This window comes from Rhyacophila brunnea, unplaced genomic scaffold (genome assembly GCF_057557595.1).
Source record: "Rhyacophila brunnea isolate RB1 unplaced genomic scaffold, BYU_Rbru_1.0 scaffold_3, whole genome shotgun sequence".
Taxonomy (NCBI): domain Eukaryota; kingdom Metazoa; phylum Arthropoda; class Insecta; order Trichoptera; family Rhyacophilidae; genus Rhyacophila; species Rhyacophila brunnea.
In genome coordinates this window covers 16,508,917-16,529,853 of record NW_028232965.1, presented here as the reverse complement: position 1 = coordinate 16,529,853, position 20,937 = coordinate 16,508,917, and the positions used below count along the sequence as shown (strand labels likewise).

General features: G+C 33.1%; 1 protein-coding gene and 1 long non-coding RNA gene across 2 annotated transcripts; one reads left to right on the top strand and one right to left on the bottom strand.

The window, feature by feature from the left end:
- Positions 1 to 222: 222 nt before the first annotated feature.
- On the top strand, positions 223 to 6,560 carry LOC147067966 (uncharacterized). Its single transcript, XR_015071408.1, has 3 exons — positions 223 to 395; positions 4,802 to 4,871; positions 6,316 to 6,560. It is a non-coding gene; the product is annotated as an uncharacterized LOC147067966 (long non-coding RNA).
- A 2,596-nt stretch (positions 6,561 to 9,156) lies between these two features.
- On the bottom strand, positions 9,157 to 20,869 carry Hacl (2-hydroxyacyl-CoA lyase). Its single transcript, XM_085953436.1, has 11 exons — positions 20,585 to 20,869; positions 17,148 to 17,289; positions 14,586 to 14,743; positions 13,810 to 13,956; positions 13,498 to 13,717; positions 13,156 to 13,316; positions 12,095 to 12,283; positions 11,821 to 12,006; positions 10,979 to 11,081; positions 10,456 to 10,588; positions 9,157 to 9,563 (listed from the first exon to the last, which is right to left on the bottom strand). The coding sequence occupies exons 1-11, from the start codon at positions 20,645 to 20,647 to the stop codon at positions 9,344 to 9,346; spliced, it is 1,722 nt and encodes a 573-aa protein (XP_085809562.1). The 5' UTR covers positions 20,648 to 20,869; the 3' UTR covers positions 9,157 to 9,343.
- Between the last annotated feature and the right edge of the window lie 68 nt (positions 20,870 to 20,937).

Here is a 20,937-nt window from a genome sequence, read left to right as displayed (position 1 = left end):
TAAGTGAGTTTTAAAGTCCAAAATTATTAGGTACCTATATTAATTTATCTGTATTTGTACATTCGCATACCTATTATGCACACGTATGACTACCGTGAATAATTTGAATGTTAACTTATTATTATCTCAAAATAATAACCAATTCATAGATAAGAATTAAAAGCATATTAGTCTATGGCGTAAGTTTTGAAATTTAATTTTGACACTAGAGTTAGCGGGAAACGGTCGAAACGGGTGAAACTCAGAAACTGCTTTCGCTGAACTTATTTCTGAAAAAATTGCAGTAGGTGTGCGAACTGATTATCACTATATTATCCTAAGATGGAAGAAGTAGCAGCATTACAGAATGAAATTCAAAAGAATTTGAAAGAAATTCTTCAAATTGCAGCAGTCATGTGAGTAAAAGTCATGTTGAAGTTTGCCTTTTGATATTTCCCTTGACGGACTTATATAATTATTACTAGCAGAGCCAGCTGGCGGTCGCTAATCTGTCTCGCTAGGTCTTGCAGTCGGCTTGGCGGTGTTGGATATTAATATAGTTGTGAAGTATGCATAGACGGCGTCATAGTTTTCCCTTCGGGATGGATTTTCATTCACTTCAGACAGTTTGAGATTTCGCTTTGTCACTTTTACGATTTGCAAGTCGTCACAGCCAATATATTATATTTGCGGTCATATGCGTAGTCTATTCTGGAATCTGGCCTTCACGATATCGTCTGACACCACTTTAGACTGATAGGCCTAGTAGAACAGCTGGCAATCGCCGATTGCTACAACTGACATTTTAATAGAATATAGGTAATATGTTTATATTTTGCACTTTTTCATTCATACTTATTTGTTTTCGTTGAACTAAGAATACATATTATAACACTCATGTTGTTGGTTAGTTTTTTATAATTCATTAAACCCTGTCTAAACCAAACAATAGTAGTAAACAATATTTTTCTAAATATTAAATATCCAAAATGATGTATGATTTAATGGCATAATTTAAAATATTTTATAGACAGATGCATATTATGGCTTGGTTTTCCTAGGGTTTAATTGAATTTTAAAAACTAACCAACACCATCTGTAAATTGTAGTCGTAGTTCAATTTAATCAAATACGTATAACTGAAAAAGTTTAGTCTGTTCTATACATGGTGGATCCACCCTACTTCCACCTATCGCCACTGCAGGATAGTCTAATTTTTCATACATTTAGATTATTGCGTTATAATATGTTTTATTTACTCAATGGGATAAGATCCCATTAGATTGAAAAGATGTAAAAACTATTTCTCGTACTTAATGTACTTTAAGATACTCATAATTACCACCCTGAAGGGGTGTGTCCATATGCTTTGCTTAGGAGCAAAAATGGTATTTTATTTTAAAATTCGTAAGTACTTAATATACTAATGAATAAATTCCAACATGCTAAATTTATTATTAAACAAATTATCTGGCTGGGGAAAATATTATTTTTATCATGTACAAAAATGGAAAAAGTAGCAGGTACTTACTTATTGTACCTAATTGTAAAATCGTAAAAAGGTCATAATTGACTATATTTGACTATAAATAATATATTATATTTCACTTAGAAGTGATCAAAGATAAAATTACAAACAACATGCATAATGTCATTATTAAAAGAAACACTATTGCAGTTAAAGTTTTATTGAGTATTAATAGTTACTGATGATATAAAAGAAGAAGAAAGGTTACTGTAATTTTATATATAATTTTTTTTTTCTTCGACCATGTCCGATCCTGATAGGATCATATGGGCCTCCACAGAGTGGAGGTTTGTATTGACAGATTTTGTTTTTTTACGAGAAATGGATGTCAGCCACTTGCTCAACCTATTAGGTCCATACCCTGACACACACAAATTGAAAAACAATATGTGTACTTGCCAGACCCAGAATTCGAACCTGGGACCCACGGCTTTATAGTCCAACGCTTATGCCGCCGTTGGCGGCTCTCGTGGTGCAGTGGGTAAGGCGCTGGCCTTCCACCCGAGAGTTCTGGGTTCGATTCCCGGTCATAACAAAAACATTAATGTGTTTTTCTCAAAGCTTGGGTGTTTGTGATTGTTCAAAATTACTAACAACCACCTTGTACGAAAAAGCAAGGACATGGTTATTAATAATTCTAAAAAAAAAAAAAAAACGCTTATGCCGCGTGGCCACCGTGGGCGTTATTATTATTATAAAATATGTAAACATCATTCATTTTTAATTACTTGTATTAAACGTCACATGAATTTCATTTGCCTACCTAAATGTAAAAATAATACAATTATTACTGAATCAGGATAACTATCTGATATGTGATACTTACTATAATATTGAGAAGAATGTAATATGTGTAATATAATGTAGTTTCTTATATTACTCGTAAGTCTGAAATTATTCAGTTTATTGATAGCAGTATTAAAATTCCCTTCATCTTACAATACATGTCTTGATTAAAATTGATTGTTTAATATGCTAATTGAAATGTCAGATTTTTTCGATTATTTCTGCAAATTCTAAATTTGAATTCTGACACTTCAAATGAACAAACAAGTTTCGTGAAAATCACATAAATATATTGTGACCTGACCAAAAATTGAACTTGGAACCCCCAGATGAGCTAGTGCCTTACACACTGGACTACGAGAACTGGTGTGTGCATTTGTCGATTGTGTTCTAGGGGGGCACACGGGATATTCAATATTTTTATAATACCAGGTAATCTTAATTAAATCCGCAGTCACATTGACGGATTCATATGATATATCTCTTTTTCAGCCAATAATCACAGCATATTGCTCCTCCCTTATCACAGACATGTATGAAGTCAAAATTACATTTAGGGCCTGGTTTTCATCTACGTCGATGAAGTATTTTGTGAATGTAAATTTGATTGAGTGTCTTGCGACAATATTATTAACAAAATTCGTCAGTATGGCACTAGTTGTGTTTTCAATATCAGTAAAGGATATTATTATACTTGGTTAAGTGAATCTGGGTTCCGTTTGTGAAACTATGCGAAGCTGGATTTTTGATGGTAAAGGCTAGCTTACACGAGTCACTGCAGATGATCATCCGCAGGGAACTGCATACTGCTTGTTTACACGTGTCACCGAAAGTGAAATACTCAAATCATTTCAAAATGGCGTCAACTGAAATAAGAGTGCAGGCTGGAATTCAAACAATTAGTGAATATTTGTTGTATGAATACAGAAATTTCATAGAGAGAAAGAGGAATAGGAAAAAGAGACGTTGGTGGATAAAACCATGGGTAATGAGACGTAATATAATGGGAGTATTTATGTAACCGGTTTCTTTTCAATTCAGAATGACAGTTTAAGTACTTATGTAAATAGTATGATGACAGTAGTCAAGGGCGCATTGCGCATGCGTGGCATGGGCAGTGGCGTGGTGCGCATGCGCGCCACTTTTGCAATCATCCGCTGTGATCGAAAAGTAGAACATGTTTAACCTTATTCGATTTCGATTCCGGATGATCACTTTCGATGATTCGACAATGAATGTGCGTTTACACGGGTCACTGCGGATGATTCCTCCACGATGATCGTCAAAAATGAACCGTGTAAACGGGACTTAACTGATAATTTCAAAATTTGACAAAGTGAGTGGTGAACAACACGCTACCCATTCCGCTAATTGATCCACTAACTGTAATAAAACGTTATTACAAATCTTTATTCCGGGTTAATGGCAGTTATACATTTCAGTAGTTGTAGGTATACTTTGGACATAAAAACATAAATCAAATATGTACACTTGGCTTGTATTATAATAATATTTTTAGTTTGGCTACACTGGAGTAATATACCCCCATTAGATTGATTCATGCTACATCAGGCCGTGCCCAGTCAACACCGTGTTCATTTAAAATATAATGACAATCATGGTCTGTCCCCTTCAAAGGCATGTCCCAGTGCTGACACGAATCGGCTTTTACTCTACTGTGATCACTGGTTGGACATTATTTAATTTCAGTGCATATTACAAATTCGGATTTCTACATTCATTGGGATGTTTTTGTTAAATAATGTCACTCGAAAAGCAATACCCTACTGCTCACACCAGTGGCGAAAGGTGGAGGTAGGCTGTTAAGATCCACCATAAATGGTGCATATTAAACTTTGTCAGGCATTATGTATTTATTTTCATTGAAATAATACTATAATTTGCAGATTTATAAAATTCAATTAAACCCTGCGAAACCAAGCCATAATAGATAATAGTCAAAAATACTCATCTATCCATAGAATATCTAAAATTATGCAATTAAATCAAACATAACTTTGGATATTGTGGAGATAAAAGAATATTTTTTATCTATTATAGTTTGGTTTAGGCAGAGCTTAATGAATTTAAAAAAATTAACCAACAATATGTGTAATATGTATACTTAATCCAACGAAAACGAATACGTAGGAATGAAAAAGTGTGCACAATTTTGTCGTATCGCTCAGTATATTCTAAAACTATTATGGTTTGGTTTAGGCAGAGTTTCATTGATATTTAAAAACTAACCAATACCATCTGCAAATAATTTGCCTACAATTATTGTAGTCTTAGTTCAATAAAAACGAAGTGTGATTAAAAAAGTTTATTGTGCACTGTTCATGGCGGATCGTAACAGCCTACCTCCACCCTTCTCTACTGGCTCACACAGTAATTTTGCTCTAAGTAGTCAGTATATTACCAATATAGGTATGTCAGGTAAATGTTAAAAAAATCTTTTTTTATTAACTTACTGTGATATTAATTAGTTCTTTTTGTTTTTTTTAGCCTTTCCAAATTAGATGAAATAAATAGAATGACAAAGCCAGATGGATACCACGTTTTGGCCATGAAAGAGGTATGTGAACAAAATTATATTTTTTAAAGCTATATGTTTGTAAAAATGGTATATCACAATTATTATTTACACAATAAGATGGAACATAATACGGACCTCGACAGGAACCTACAGATCAAGACATAATCATTCTACCCTTGCTCTACAGTGAGCTTATACCTTCTCTTCTTTCTTAGTCCATATTCGATTCATAAGCTTAACTTATCATTACCGAAATTATAAAATGATCAAAAACGGAATATATAATAATACAGTGAAACCCCGATTCTACAATTTTCAAGGGACCCAAGAAAAATAACAATAAATGCTATACTTACAATTTTTTTTTTTTAAAAAACTCGTTTTTCTCTTGGATTTTTTTGACGTCTTGAATTATTTTCAGTTTCTCAGCTAGAGTTCTAGTATTTTTCATGGGGGGCATTTTAGTTACGACTTATAAAAATTCGTTATACGAGATGCGAGGCAAGCCGAGCGTCGACCGACCTGTGCAAACAAAGCATCGCGACTGAAAGGTCTGTAATAGTATGTATCGTAAATAATTCTACGAAAGCGAAATGAAAAATATTCAACAAAAACGGTCAATCAGGATAATGTTTGTGACGGGACTATAATATTTAGACGATAGATCGAGGAAAACGATAAATCGGGGAACAGTTAATGCGGAATTATTTAACATTGTTCTTGTGGGTGTTTGGGGGACTTTCAAAAATAAACGATCCGTGCGGGAAAACGATTTATGCGAGAACTGTAGATCGGGATTCCACTCTAATATATGTATGTAATATTATAAAGAAAATTTTATTGAAGACAGGGACTTTACCCACTATTGGTTATTTATAGACCTCTTCATGTGCACCCCAATTATCTCAGTAGGTCGCTGTAATGGTAAAAATTTAATCACTTATGAAAAATATGAATGGATGAATATGAATGAATATATAATGTAAAATTAAATTTGTTTCCATGGTGGTGCTTCCTTTGGATCCACCTATGAAGCATATGGCAACCTCGCGACCTTACCAGTTTTCTGAGAGAGCAAGTTTAATATATTATACTATATAATTTCTTTATATAGTCAAAAATGTTAACGTTTCCAAATGTTAGTGTAGGCCAGAAAACCATAATAGAATATGTACCGAAAACCGTGCCGAAATTGTATAACTAATGAGTTATATTTTAGCAATATAACAAGTCATTTTAAAATAACATGCCATATTTTTATGACAATAATTTAGAAAATAAAAATTCAAATAATTATGTATTACGAATTTTTAAAAAAAATCACATTTCCCATAAATATTTTTTACAAGTGTGGGAATTTGATGTTTTTCCACGCATTAGTGTGAGCTATATGTATATTTTTTACACACTGTTTAAACATAATGTCATACTTACTAACTTGAGATGAAGTTTGTTGATGTTATGCATGTATATTCAATTACAGGGCTTGAAATTCACGGAAGTCCTTAAAAAACTGCTTGCAATGGATGAACTCGCCATTCCAGATGAAATCGTGCAGATGTTACAGAATGACACTTTGAATTCTATGAATTAAGTTTTTTTATCGAATACTCTATGAGAGGTAGACACAAAACTAATTATGAACTTCTGTACTATTGAAAAATAGTTCAATCAGCTGTTTCAAATAGTCTGTTGAAGTGCGACTTCTATATTACAGCTCACACATTCTACAGCTGTATGTAATGAAAACCAGTATATAGTAATCATACTATACCGATCGATCGTATTTCTTAATTTATGTTTACTGTCATATTACTCATATTACCATACTATAATATGCCTTTTTACATTATAAGTTAGTATTATTAACTTTCGGGTCCAAAGCAATCTTGCCTGGTTATTATAATATTAATTGAATCTCTTACCCAAAAATTCATTCATAATATATAGAATAGAAAGTGCAGCTATTATACTTTATACTATCTTTTAAAGTAGATATGTATTATATTGAATCTACTCTTGGATTAAGAGGAGAAATACTTATATTCATTTGTATGCTAAATTGCTACACCAAATTTTTATAATAGGGTTCAAATAATATTTTATTTCTATGATCTTGAAGCATGGAAACAAATGTATATTTTTTTTCTCTAGAGGATTTAGTCTAGAATTATTGTATATACTTAATAATATAATATAATGTACTATAATAAGTTTTGTTATGAATGACCTACCATAGAAAAAGATTTTTTGAACCTAGACCATCAGTCGGCAACCTACATCTGTGGACACATTTTTTTTAGTATTGGACCATCCGGCATGCCACAACCCTCTCCCCCCTCACTACCACGTTAGCACGTAACGACATTTTTAATGGAATGAGAAAATACATAAAAAATAGCACCAAATTAAATTTCATATGTGGATTATCATTTATCAATCATCATAAATCTTCTCTCACTCTTTATGTTTCCACGTGGCTTATCAATTGTTTGGAAACAAAGTTTTTGTTCTACAATATTGAGATATTTTCATTAATAGTCTAAACTGATTCTTCTAATTTCCCCCAGTCCTTAATGTTAGCTGTTTCGTATTTTCGGTGAACATAATCAATTTGATAATTCAGTCGATTCTAGTGAAAAATATTACATGGAAAGGCCGCAAAAGAAACCAATGAACAAGGAAGTATACAAGAAAGATTTCACGATAATGGTCAAACCAGTTTTATTCTATTTCAAGATTAAATTTATATAATTTCACACAGTGATCTAAAATTGCTCTTTTAGATAAAAGAATACAATAGTTCAGAATTACCGTATTTTTTCAGCAGATAAATTATGTATATGAATGAATAACAGTGATTGTGTTAATGAAATTATCATATATCAATATTTTCATCAGAATTTAAGAGTATGTTGTTGGCCCCCTAGAAATCACTCAGTAACCCCTTCACTTAATTCTACAGTCTCGACTGAGCTACACAGTGACCCATGTACCATAGGTTGCCGACCACTGACCTAGAGTAATTGAATAAGCTGAAGGAAAAGATAATGTTCATTCACAATAGTAATTAATTTAAATATGAAAGGTGAAAAAGTACCTATCTATATTTTGTATTTTTTTAATTAATACTTATTAGAATAAAGTTTTGAAACCCTCAAGCCAGTTTGTCGAAATAGCAAAATTGATAAAAGGTTTTTGTTACACGTTTGAGAATTATTGATATATGTTAAGCTCAATGTTTTCCTTTCTCTAGGTTTAATTAAGAGTGAAAAGGGTTGTTTCCATATTGCGATAATTTTGTAAGAGTCATCACCCATGTGACGTATCAACCCATAACAACGTGTAATAGAGTGACACGTAATCATATCATATAGAAACTATAGAATTTTTGCTTCATTTTATTGTATTTACCAAATTGAAATATTTTTCTTTTTGCGGTATTTATCTTTTTGCGCATTTGACTCAGGAGTTTAAGTCCTGTCGGGTTTCATGGGTGACTCATATTGTCACATGAATGGCGAAGGATGGAGGTAGGCTGTTAAGATCTGATATAAATAGTACATAATACCAAACTTTGTCAGTCATACGATCATACATCATTGAACTAAGAATACAATTTGCAGATGGTGCTAGTTAGTTTTTAAATTCAATCAAACTTTGCCTAACCAAATCATAATAGTTACCATATTAACTATGGGTAAATACCTAAAATTATACTTATTATAATTTAATTATATTATTATAATTTTGGATATTTTATAGATAAATGAATATTTTTTACTTTTATTTACTATGGCTCGGATTAGGCAGGTTTAATTGAATTTTAAAAACTAACAAACACTATTATACACATTGTAGTCTTAGTTCAAAGAAAACAAATATGTTTGACTGATAAATTGTAGTGTGCATTATTTATGTTGGATCTTAACAGCCTACCTCCCTTCTGGTAATATGTATTCTTAATTCAACGAAAACAAATAAGTATGACTGAAAAAGTGTATACCATTTTTGTAAGATCGCCCATAACAGACCTAAACTATTATGGTTTGGTTAGGCAGGGCTTAATTGAATTTTAAAAACTGACCAGCACCATCTGTAAATTGTATTCTAACTTCAATGAAAACAAATAAGTATGACTGACAAAGTTTAGTGTGCACTATTTCCACCCCTCGCCACTGACATATACACATTTTTTTTTAAAAGCTGAAACTGTACAAGTCGCATGATTTTTTTTGGTATTTATAAGTGAAAAAACTAATTGTGGAAACAGCCCTTGCAAATAAAATATTATATTGTGATGTCAATTATAATAATAAGAATATTTCGTAATAAAACTTTGTTTATTTAAAATGTTAAAAAATTACAACAGATTATAACAATGGTTAACGTTTCTTTCATTAAAATTAATGTAAAAATATATTATTTTGTACCTATACCAAAGCAACCTTTCTTTAAAATTTCCAAAAATATTATTTATAAAATTTTCACCAATACTACAAATATATAGTTTATAATTTAGATTCAGTAAGCCAGTTGAAGTTTTGTGGCTTTCTGTCAGCAGATGGATCTATCATCACATTGATAATGTTCGGTCTGTCGTTAATTTTTAAGCTCTGGATCACAGCAGTTTCTAACTCATCAATGGTCGTTGCCAAATGGCCCTTTTCTCCAAACATCTCCATCATTTTTTCATAATGTGTTTCAGCTGTCAAGGATTGTGGTGGAGTACTGTAATAAATCACAAAAATGAACTATTTTCACATCCTTGTATATACAAATTTAATACATACTCAGTGTTTTGTGCAAAAATATAGTACTCTCTAAATCAACACAACTTCTTAACTAATATGTTCGATTGCAATTTTCAAGAAAATTATTGTCACCGACATTTATTCTTTTAAAAGTATATAAAAATACTCCGATTACTTAATAGTTTGATTAAAATTTTAAACTATATATAAATACCAATTACTGCATAATCTTTCAATCAGTTATCAAATTAGCAAATGGACTCTGCATGTTCCCAATTTTTAATTAAGCCTCGGTTCAGACACGGTGGATTCCGCGCGGATTGGACCGTGCGGAGTCAATTTGTACTAGCTCCGCCATGGACAAGTGTGAGTGAATATATAGAAGCTAGTACAAATTGACTCAGCCGTGTCTGAACCGAGGCTATTGCAAAATATTCTAACGCATTATACATAAAAAATAAAACAAATAGGTATCAGTCACACATTTTTAAATTTACTCTTGACGCATACAATGCATTTTTGGCTATACAAAGATTGGCAGTATAGTAACTTTAACAGTTTATAGCCCACTTGTCAATAAATTGAGCCACTTTTTCAGCAAGAAACTGACTTCTAAAAATGCCGGTATTGTCAACGATTAAATAGATTTTATTGTATTCGTTATTAATTGTTTTGTCAATGATTGTAGGAATAGCTAAAATATGATGAAGAAGATGAGGTACAAAATAATTAACTTGTATATGTAGCGTTACATCACAGAACAAGGTTAAAAAAATCAAAATTCATTGTATTTATCCAACAAATCACAATCTCGTTTGTAATGTTTTGAATGATAGTAATTTTTCTTAAATTTTGTCTTATCAACTTACACTTTGGCAATATCTCCGGATTCCTGAATTTCCTTAAATGTCTCCTTATCAAATCCTCCATAGATGCCATTGTTGTTCACAATTATTATAATTACAGGCAGACGATATCTGAACATTGTTTCAATCTCCATTCCTGCAATAATTTCAAGTGTAGGTATATAAAAATGATCAAATTAACTCAATAAAAGGTTATAATAAATGCTGCTTTGGCAATTTTCCTGTAATTTTACATTGCATATGTGCTAAAAACAATCTGGGTGTGCACAGTACAAAGTTCTTATGCAGAAATGATAAAAGCCAAAATTGAGATGGCATAGTCACCAGATACAATGAAACTTGGAGACAGTCATGTGCATTCTCCTATCAGAAGTTGGCCACCATCACAGCGATTTTAGCCTTATTGTCAGCTACCAGGAACAGTTTGAGAAGAGCTGCACTCATACCGATCATATAGGTTTTTGAGCCACAAAATGTGGTGCCGTCCTCAGCTACTTATAATTATTAGATTATATTCGATAGGTACCTGAGAAACCAAATGCAGAATCGCCTTCGACACAAACAACCCTTTTGTTGGGAGCGTTATCCTTGCACCAAAATGCAGCGGCTGTGGCGAAACCGGGTCCGACCTTCAGGATAACAGAAAATAGTAAATACCTGGATTAAAATTTATATTAATACATTTCAATTCCATAATCTATAGAAAGTCAACCTTAATACTTAATGGGGAGGAACACCAACATAATAAAATATATGAGCATAAACATTAATTGATTAAACCAACTAATTGTACGAGCATTATAAGTTAGCATCAGTGAGAGTACTGTTGTGTAGTCATTAATTATTACTTTGCAATGGGTGGATAATAAGACAGACACAGATAGGCTGAATGTGATTAACACGTACATGACCGGTATGCTCGCAACGCAACAGGCGCGTTGAGCTGCCAGTTTAGTTTGAACCGATCTAAAAAACATGCGCATCGTGGCTTTGATTCATTTCTAGCTTCAGCACAGGGCGACCTGTCACTGTGCATCAGTTTGAATTGATCTGTCATTTACATCGGTCGCTTGGCGCGTTCTTGTCGTTTTAGAGACAAAATATTTGACGGGAAATATTTTTTTTTTGTTAGTTTTATTGTAATTAATGAATATTATCAATAGTTATAGAAGATTTTTGGTATTTTTGAGCAAAGAACATGTTAGAGAGAGAGATGTCAGGATAGAGAGCCTGGAGGATCGTTGTGCAGTGAGCTATGGATCTGAATGGTCTGTAATGCCAGCCTATGTAATTATTTTATGAAAATTCTACATAAATTATATTCTTTATGACAGGGTGAAGTAGTAGCATTTAATAAACATGTCTTACTCCCATGGTTCCAAAAGTTCCTGCGTCCAATCTGTGCCGAGGAAGAATATTTAAAAGCATGCTCCTCCCAATATCCATTGTATTGGCACCCTCGCTAACTATGATACAGTCCTTCGGTATTAAACTCTGAATCTTATTGAACACGGCATAATAATTCAATGGAGGAGTTATAAGGGAAGATTGTTCCTAAAATAAAACAATAATTATTACAAGCACGGTTAGATTTATTGATGCCAACAAAATAATTAATATTAATTATTTCCTTACGGCTTACCTGAACAAAGCGTCTGTTTGCAGCTTCTTTTTCTTTGAGTGTTATCCACCATGGGTTTGTTTTAGTATCCAATTTGAGCTTGGAAGCATTCAGTTCGTCTGTCAGTTGTGTTACGAATGGTAAAATTTCAGAGTGGACAGCTACCTGGCACAGTATGCTATTATTCAATTCTTCTGGACAGATATCTACCTATCAATGGGAAAAACGTTTGCATGACTTCATTATTCAGGGCCGAAGAGGTTATTTATTTCTTATTTAATCTTCTATTTTTTCTATTGAAAATAGATTATTTTGAAAAGCTCACACATAATTTTTTACCATCACACATTATTTAATAAGTAAAAGAATATCAAAACTAAACTGGATTAGGTACTCCTTAAGCCATCTATAAACCAAGATATAGAGTGGCCATTATATCACGGCTATGTATGTCTTTTTGCCGATATGCGGAACTAAAAATCCCCTCGCTCTTTCACACATATCTATGCTCTACGCTCCCACTTTCGTAGATTAACGTTGTTACATTGATTTAAATTTGAAACACAGATAGTTTAGTAATTAATAATTATTATTCACAGGAAGAACATTTGGATTGGTAGCTTAACCCATTGGAGACAGACAGAAAAGTAGTTTGGTTAGTTAAGTTTTGTAGTAAATTTAACAAGAGTTTACGAAAACTGCTACAAGTTTTATATTATATGATTAATTTTAATATTTTTTCAAAACTTGTGTAGGTATTGAAAGACTTCAATTTAAACTTATCTTTTTAAATTTCAAATCAAAAATAAAACATTTTTACCAAGGACAAGCGGCGCCAAATTGACACTTATTGGTCTAGAATCACTTAGTCAACAGCGGCGTAAAATGGCGCCGATTATCTCCAATGGGTTAAATGGTTAAAAGAACTCACCCGGATAGTGTAAAATGTGTTCTCAAATCCAACTCAGTTTTTTCTTATCAAGTATGTTCTAAGATTTCAAAATACTGTATTTTCAACAATATAATGTTGCCAAAACAGGATATTCATTAAACTTGTGGTTTGGAAAGGTAAGATTATTTACTTGGATGACTTTGACATCGCCTGAAAACCTCGGCGGCCTTCCAAAATGCAAGATCCAATTGAGTCTTGCGCCCAAGAGAAGAATTACGTCGGCTTTCAATAATGCTGTTGTCCTGGCTGGCGCTACACATTGTGGCGCATTATCTGGCACTACACCTTTCCCTATAAAAAATATATATTGTCACACACACAATAGTTTATTAAACAGGAGAATGTCTTTTTTTATTTTATTTCAATAAGCGTTTTTTCAAAGATTGTTTTCATAAGTGTACCAACAATTTTAAAACTTGCAACACAGGTAATTAATCTAATAATTAAATAATGTTTAGTTTTGCATTCATACCCATTGGGGTTGGTAAGAATGGAAGATCGGTAGATTCTATCAATTTTCTGACAGCATGTTCCGCCCTCCCAAAAGCAGCTCCTTTGCCTACAATAACTAATGGACGTTTGGCACTCAGGAGCAATTTGGCTGCATCTTTCACCAAAGTAGGCGCTGGCAGACATCGTTCGAGTGGTGGAGCCGTGTAAGTTGGTAGAAGAGAAGAAGTCTTAATAACACTCTAGGAATATAAAAAAATACATATCTTTGGTGATTAATAAATTTTATAGAAGATATTTCATTCAATTATTGTGAGATGAAATCACTCCTTACTTTTAATAGTGTTCCGGGGAAATCCAAATAACAAGCACCAGGTCGGCCATAAGAAGCTAACCTGACAGCTTTTTCCACATGCTGAGGAATCAAGAGAGCACTCGGTGGTCGGGCACTATATTTGCAATAGAGTCGGGAAGCTTCCACCTGATGAGAACATTAACATTCAATTTCCATAAGGGGCCATCCACATATGAAGTCACCCCCCATTAAAAAAAAAAAAATGTTTTTTTATATAATAATATTTATCCTTAAATCCCCGATCCCCAATACATATTGTGTTTTCAGATCCTTTTATATTTTTGTTTACTTTGTGATGTCACATTTTATCTGACTCGCCATCCCCCTTGGTCACAATTATCACATATCAGGCCCACCCTAGAGTGTGATGTCATAATATGTGGACGGCCCCTAAGACAACTTACTATTATTTGAGAGGCCACATTTTACTACTATTGAAGATACTTTTAGTTATATCTCGGCTTCATAACCCGGGCATACACGGCGAGGTTGAGTAGCAGGTTGAACCTGCCAATCGACACGTAATGGCGGCCATATACATATCTTTGGTGGATAAATCTGCTACTCACATAGACAAGCAGTATTGGCCTACAGTTCGATCGCCAGGCTCAGATTACCGGTTGGCCCCCCCATTCAGGTGATTTTGTAAAACTCATGAAATTTCGCCATCCCTCAAGTTTTCGGGCGATATTAGATGTGAGTGTCGTAAAGTAGGAGTTTGCGTGGTGCAGCTGTAAATTGTTGAAATAATATACCTGTGGACATTCTTGGAAGCCACCAATTGCTTCATGATCCTGCGGAGTAGAACCACCAATGACAACAAGTGGCCAGCAATTGATTTGCGCGTTGGCCATACCTCCAATGCAGTGAAGAAGACCAGGCCCAGATACAACCAAGCACACACCGGGCTTTCCTAGTAATGAAATATATAGTTTTGAAATAAACATTGCATGATGGTGTTGTATGAGACCAATTATTATCTGATCCCAATAATTTCATTAGAGGCAGTGCTTTTTTTCTGGATATATGCTGGCAATGCTGTATCCTTTTCTCAAAAATATGTTTCTGTTAAATTTATTTAACGTTATAAAATTGCTATTTCATCTATATATGTAATTAATTGCACGTTGGCTACGGCTGTTTTGTTTAAATATTTAATGACTTTCTAAAAAAAAAAGTGTTAAACCTTTACAATCAAACTTTTCCAATAACCAATTGATACACCCCTGTTACAGGCGGGCTTCTCCCGGTGTAAAATAATCATTTAGAAGTCATAAGTCGAAACGTAACCCTGACCTCTAGAAACGGCTTCATAAAACATCTAATCTGATTCCTTGCTCAACTACGTAATTTTATTTTTTTTATTCATGAGTAAAGGCCTTCGTCCGATGCTGATGATGGATGAAAGAGATAATTTTAAGACTAAATATGAGTATTCAAATATAATAAATTTTGCCGCGCATGGCGGCAACGTTAAAATCTCCACGCACCTGCGCCGGGGTGGTCCTCGTGATTCGTCAAATCATAAGCTTCACGCGATAAAATTTGGCCAATCACGAGTCCTTTTTGCTGGACGGCGTGGGTACGGGCGCATGGAGATTTTAACGTTGCCGGCAAGTGCGGCAAAATTTATTATATATGAATACTTATATTTAGTCTTAAAATTATCTCTCTCATCCATCATCATTTAAACTTTTTAAATTAAATTAAATTCATCTTAATTACACCTCCGCCCAATATGTGATTTTCACACACCGGACGAAGGCCTTTACTTATGAATAAAAAATACTTACGTGGTTGAGCAAGGAATCAGATTACATGTTTTATGAAGCCGTTTCTAGAGGTCAGGGTTACGTTTCGACTTATAGCTACTAAATGATTATTTTACACCGGGAGAAGCCCGCCTGTAACAGGGGTGTATCACACTTCTAGACAAATCTTCAAATTCTATGGATAGTTGAAGAAGAGTACATGACTGTTTTACAATCTTTTTTATGTTGAGTTATTATAATATAATCTTAATAAGGTATGTAAATTATAGTATTTCAGAAAAATATATTGTACTTGGTTATTTTTCATTTTGCTATCAAAATTGTAGCATGCTAAAATATTTTTTACAGTAGGATTGCAGATTTTAAGGATTAAGAATAACTAATACAGTCGAGCTCGGTTATTACGATCACGGATATAGCGAGATCTCGGACGTAACGAGGAAACATTCGATGACATTTTAGTTTAAGATTTTCTCCATACATTTATTCACTTTTATAACAAGCTCCTTATCGGATATACCGAGCTAAAATATCGTAAATTTTTTTCTTAAAACTGTTAATGTGTTGATCGTTTTGACCCTAAGCAATAAAATCTGACCGGACAGGATGCCGCTGGGTTCAGATTACGTTTATGACACTAGTTAAGTGTCTAAGTAGGTACCTACCAAATTGGTGTTTTCGCCGACAAAATTGAAAAACTATCCACTCATATGGTTGAAAAAAAAATCCAAGGTTTGTGAAGTAAGTAGGTACCTACCAGCGTTCATTACAATAAATAACTTCTTTTGTAGTTTATGAATGCCATGCTTGTTTCGGGAAAATATTCTAATTGTATATTATTGTTTGAATTGCGACTTTTTGTGTTATGTGACCCGTCATTTAAAAATACCTATTCTCTGATATAACGAGCAAATTCAGTCAGTCCCATCTTCCTCGTAATAACCAAGTTCGACTGTGGATTAATACAATATCAAGTAAACAATATTATTAAAACACATAATTAACTAACATAACAAACGAATTATTAAATAATTTAATTACAAGATAAAAAGAACTTTTTATATACCACGTTTTTAAATTTTCTATTGAATCATATATACTTGACAATTCTATGTATTAATAATTTAGGACAAATAAGGCAATTGTCACCAAATCATTTTTTTGGTATTTTGCAACAAACAAATATAGAATACTGAAATGTCATTTTGATTTGACGTATATATTAATAATTTAGTTGCTAGGACCACCTTCTTAGCAACCAATAATAGTGGATTGGATTACGGATTTCTTTCGAAATAACTTTTCACACAAAACAGAATTAACTGAAAATGAATTCAATTCTATTTAAAGATGGCTAAAAGTATTAAAAGAATACATTGGATTCGTGTTCTGATATATTCTAAAAGTTTCAAATGTCTAGCTAGTCGGGAAGTTAGTTAAAATCGATCGCAAGATTTGTACTGGATAAACAACCACCGGACAAACAAGAATACAAGCTAAGAAAAACGTGGTAAAAATGTATTTTTTTAGTAATTAAGTACCAACCTGTTAAATACCCAATGGCTTGGGCAGCATAGCAGGCTGCTTGTTCATTTCTCATTCCAATATATTTGAGTCCTGCTGCTTGCATTGCCAGCGACAGTTCTATAACCGGATGTCCAATAATCCCAAATACATATTCTATTCCCTGAAATTTGGAATAATATATTTAGTACTGGCAATAATTATACAACGCTCACAGTTATGGATCTCAAAGTAGCCAAGAAATCTTTCGTATAGTAGTATTAATCACATTATATTTTTACACTCCACCCTTAAGGACGGACGTGCTCAGCGTGGGTCAAAATGGAGCTTTTTTTCTATTTTCAAAGCATGATCCTGGACATACCTTAAACGTTGTAGATAATCTATTTATATAATTTTGAAGCATTATCCGTTATATTTATTTTAAACATTTGATGACTGCATAAAGTATTTTTATTACATAAAATAGTATTCTTTTATACCTCGCTCTGATGTTTTAGAATATAGTCATATTTCAGTACATAAATGTGCAGTGGTGTTAAGATTTTTTACATTTATTAATTTTTAAACGCATTTATAAAACCATCAGTATAATTTATATCGACATTATTATAGTGAAATATTTACGATAAAAAATTATATTGATAATCTCTGTGATCCCAAATTTGACAAGAATTAGGCATTTTATTATTCAAAAAATGGGCAAGATTAACACATTTGAAGATAATTCTAAAGATACTAATTATAAGCTATGTTTTTGACCATTCAAGTGTGATAAACATCCTACGAATAATGATTGCTTTATAATAATTATTGACCTAAGAATAAGGTAGTGTTTTTTTGAAATACGCCATTTCTTTTGGCATTCCCCGGTGGTTAAGCTACAACATACGGCCGTAGCCATAAATTGACAAACTATAATTGAAGTAGGGAGTAAAATGATGTTAACGCGCGTGTTTGAACATGTACCTAACCAAAATATTTTTTTTTTTTTTAAATGGTACTCCCAAACTCCCCACTCAAATATCGACTCTGGCAAATTTTGCAATCGGTTCGCTAAACTTATGGTAGAGGGGCATTCTGTGTTCGGATTCGACGAGATGCTTATATACAAAATCTCCATGAACGCAATTATACGTTTCGCACGCCATCTGGCGTAAAATCGCATTCGAAAATTTTGGATGGATAGGGTATTAGTCTAATTTAAATGCCATATCTGCTTCAATTGACAATGATTTCAGATAGGTACCTACATTTAAAAATACGCCTGACAACTTCCAAAACTCGCGAGTAACTAGCAAACATATTTGGTTAAATTTTAAATTATGTAAGTATGTACCTACCTAAACATAATTCAAATATTATTTGTAAATATAATAACGTGTTATTGCTGTTCACCAAGAACTTTTAAATGGAAAGATATTTCCGTTATTATTAAGTTAAGGTAGCTATTTCTATATATAAATAATGATTCTCCTAGATTTGCCGCCCTTCGGATAACTGCCGCCTCCAAACGATGCTCAATCTGCCTACCCCCACGGGACGTAACTGCATTTTACATAATACAGGAGGACCTCGACTTTCGCACATAATTGGTTCCTGAAAAGGTGTGCGAATGTTGAATGTTCGAAAGTAGAGGGAAGTAAAAAAAAATTAAATTGTGTGTATTTTGAAATATGTATTTATCAAGTAAATATAAGATGTTTAAGAGACATGTTTAAGTGGGGTATGCGGGTGTTTCCATTAAAAAGTTATCAAGAGTTAACTGTTTGCCACTCTTCTTTTTCTTATTTTAAATAAAATATTTTAAATGGTAAATCATTAACTTTACAATATTGCTTAACTGCTGGCACGAAATGTAAAGTGAACCAATCTTTTAATATTAACGCAGTAAACCCAGGCTTTTTTATTTGATTACTGGAAGCAGTTCTTTATCCTTCCCTTTCAATGCTCTGGGATTTTCTGGTTGATAAATTAACATTGGCATCAATTTTAAATCACCAGCCAAGTTTCCACCAAGAAGCAATGTCAATCGGTTTTTAGAAGGTTTATGCCCAGGGGCAACTGATTCTTCCTTAGATAAGAATGTACGACTAGGCATTTTTTCCAAAATAAACCTGTGTCATCTACATTAAATATTTGGCTAGAGGAATATTCTCCATCTTCAATAATTTTGGATAATGAGGAAATAAATTCTTTTGCAGCATCTTTATCCGCATCAGTCGATTCTCCAGTGAATTTAATATAAACCAACCGTTACTTGCTTGAAAAATCGTGTTAGAATCTTCTTTTTCTAGCCTTCCAATCTTTGTACAAACTAAGAGCCTTCGCTTGAATAATTGAAATATTCAGAGGGACATCTTTTTGATGTTGGTCGTCGATCCATGATGACAAATATTTTTCCATTTCATCCATAACTATGCCGTGTCTTTTGGAAATAACCTTTAAAGATAATATATTTCCACAATTTTGAACGTATTCCTTAAGTTCATTTTTATTTTTCAAAATTGAACATATCGTAGTAGACCTATTTGTATCATACAAACGTCCGATTGAAGCAAAAGATTCACCGCAATCAGAACGTCATGTGAAGTTTATATGTCCTTGATTTCTTTTTGTTCGTATCAACACTGCAGTTTTTCCGTTTCTCACTCATGTTTATAAATTTTTAGGGTGAAATATTTCAAATGAAGAAAATTAGCAAAACGCACAACACGACAACGCCCGCACGCGCTCCTGCGCAAGACTAAACCTATCCTAGCTAGCTCACAAGCAAAGTGACGGGTGCGAGCAGGATGCAAGTGACGCAAGAAATGCACTTGCTTGTGAGCGAGCGAGAAAAGGATATCTTAACCCCACGGCCAGCGCGACGTTTTAAAAAAACGATTTTTTTGAAATGTGCGAAATAGCGAATTGTGCGAAAGTCGAGGTCCGCCTGTATAACATTAAGTACAATAGGTAAGTACCTACTTAAAATAGAATATGGAAATGTTAACCTATCAGCTAGGTAGTATTCATAGCTATAATACTCATAATATGAGTTCATGACCCATGACTGCAAAGGTTTATATTTTATTCAGAATAGAAATATAATAGTATTTTTTGTAATATAAAAATAGTTAAGTAGTTATTTTCTTGGAGAATTTACTAATTTTATTTTCTCATATTATAACGTTGATAGGTAATCTCATGTTGGGAAAACAGTGTTGATAAGAATACCAATCGATTATATAGAATGATAAATTTAAAACTCTTGAAAAAAAGAAAAAGGTTAGGGACACAAAGCAATGATTTGAATTGACAGGAAATAAATTCAGCACTGACATAGGAAAGATTAAATAGCTGCGTTTTGAAGACAGATTAGGATTATGGTAATGATAGTTTTATTTTCTTGTTTCATTTAAGTTTGATTAGTTCATAAAATTAGTAAATTAGATTAAGAAATAATGTCACCATACCTGAGCTTTCAAGGATTCTGCTAGAATCGTATCCCCGTTAATTTCAACGTCCTCTGAAGACATTTTTAATCTTAGATCACAGATCAAATAACTGGGATTTAAAAAAAAATATACTTGTCACTAAACAGCAGTTCTGCTATTCACCTGGATCTTGAACTAACTGATAATAGGTATATTACTTATGACGGGGTCCGAAGTGCAAAACTTTTTTCGCTAAATGTTCTGAATAATTTATAAACCTATCGCTATCAAAATAATATTATTATGTTTACGTTTTCGCATGACAGCCGACAGCGCAGACAGCGAACTGTCAATTCTTTTCTATTGGATGACCGAGAGATGTCTCTGCAAAC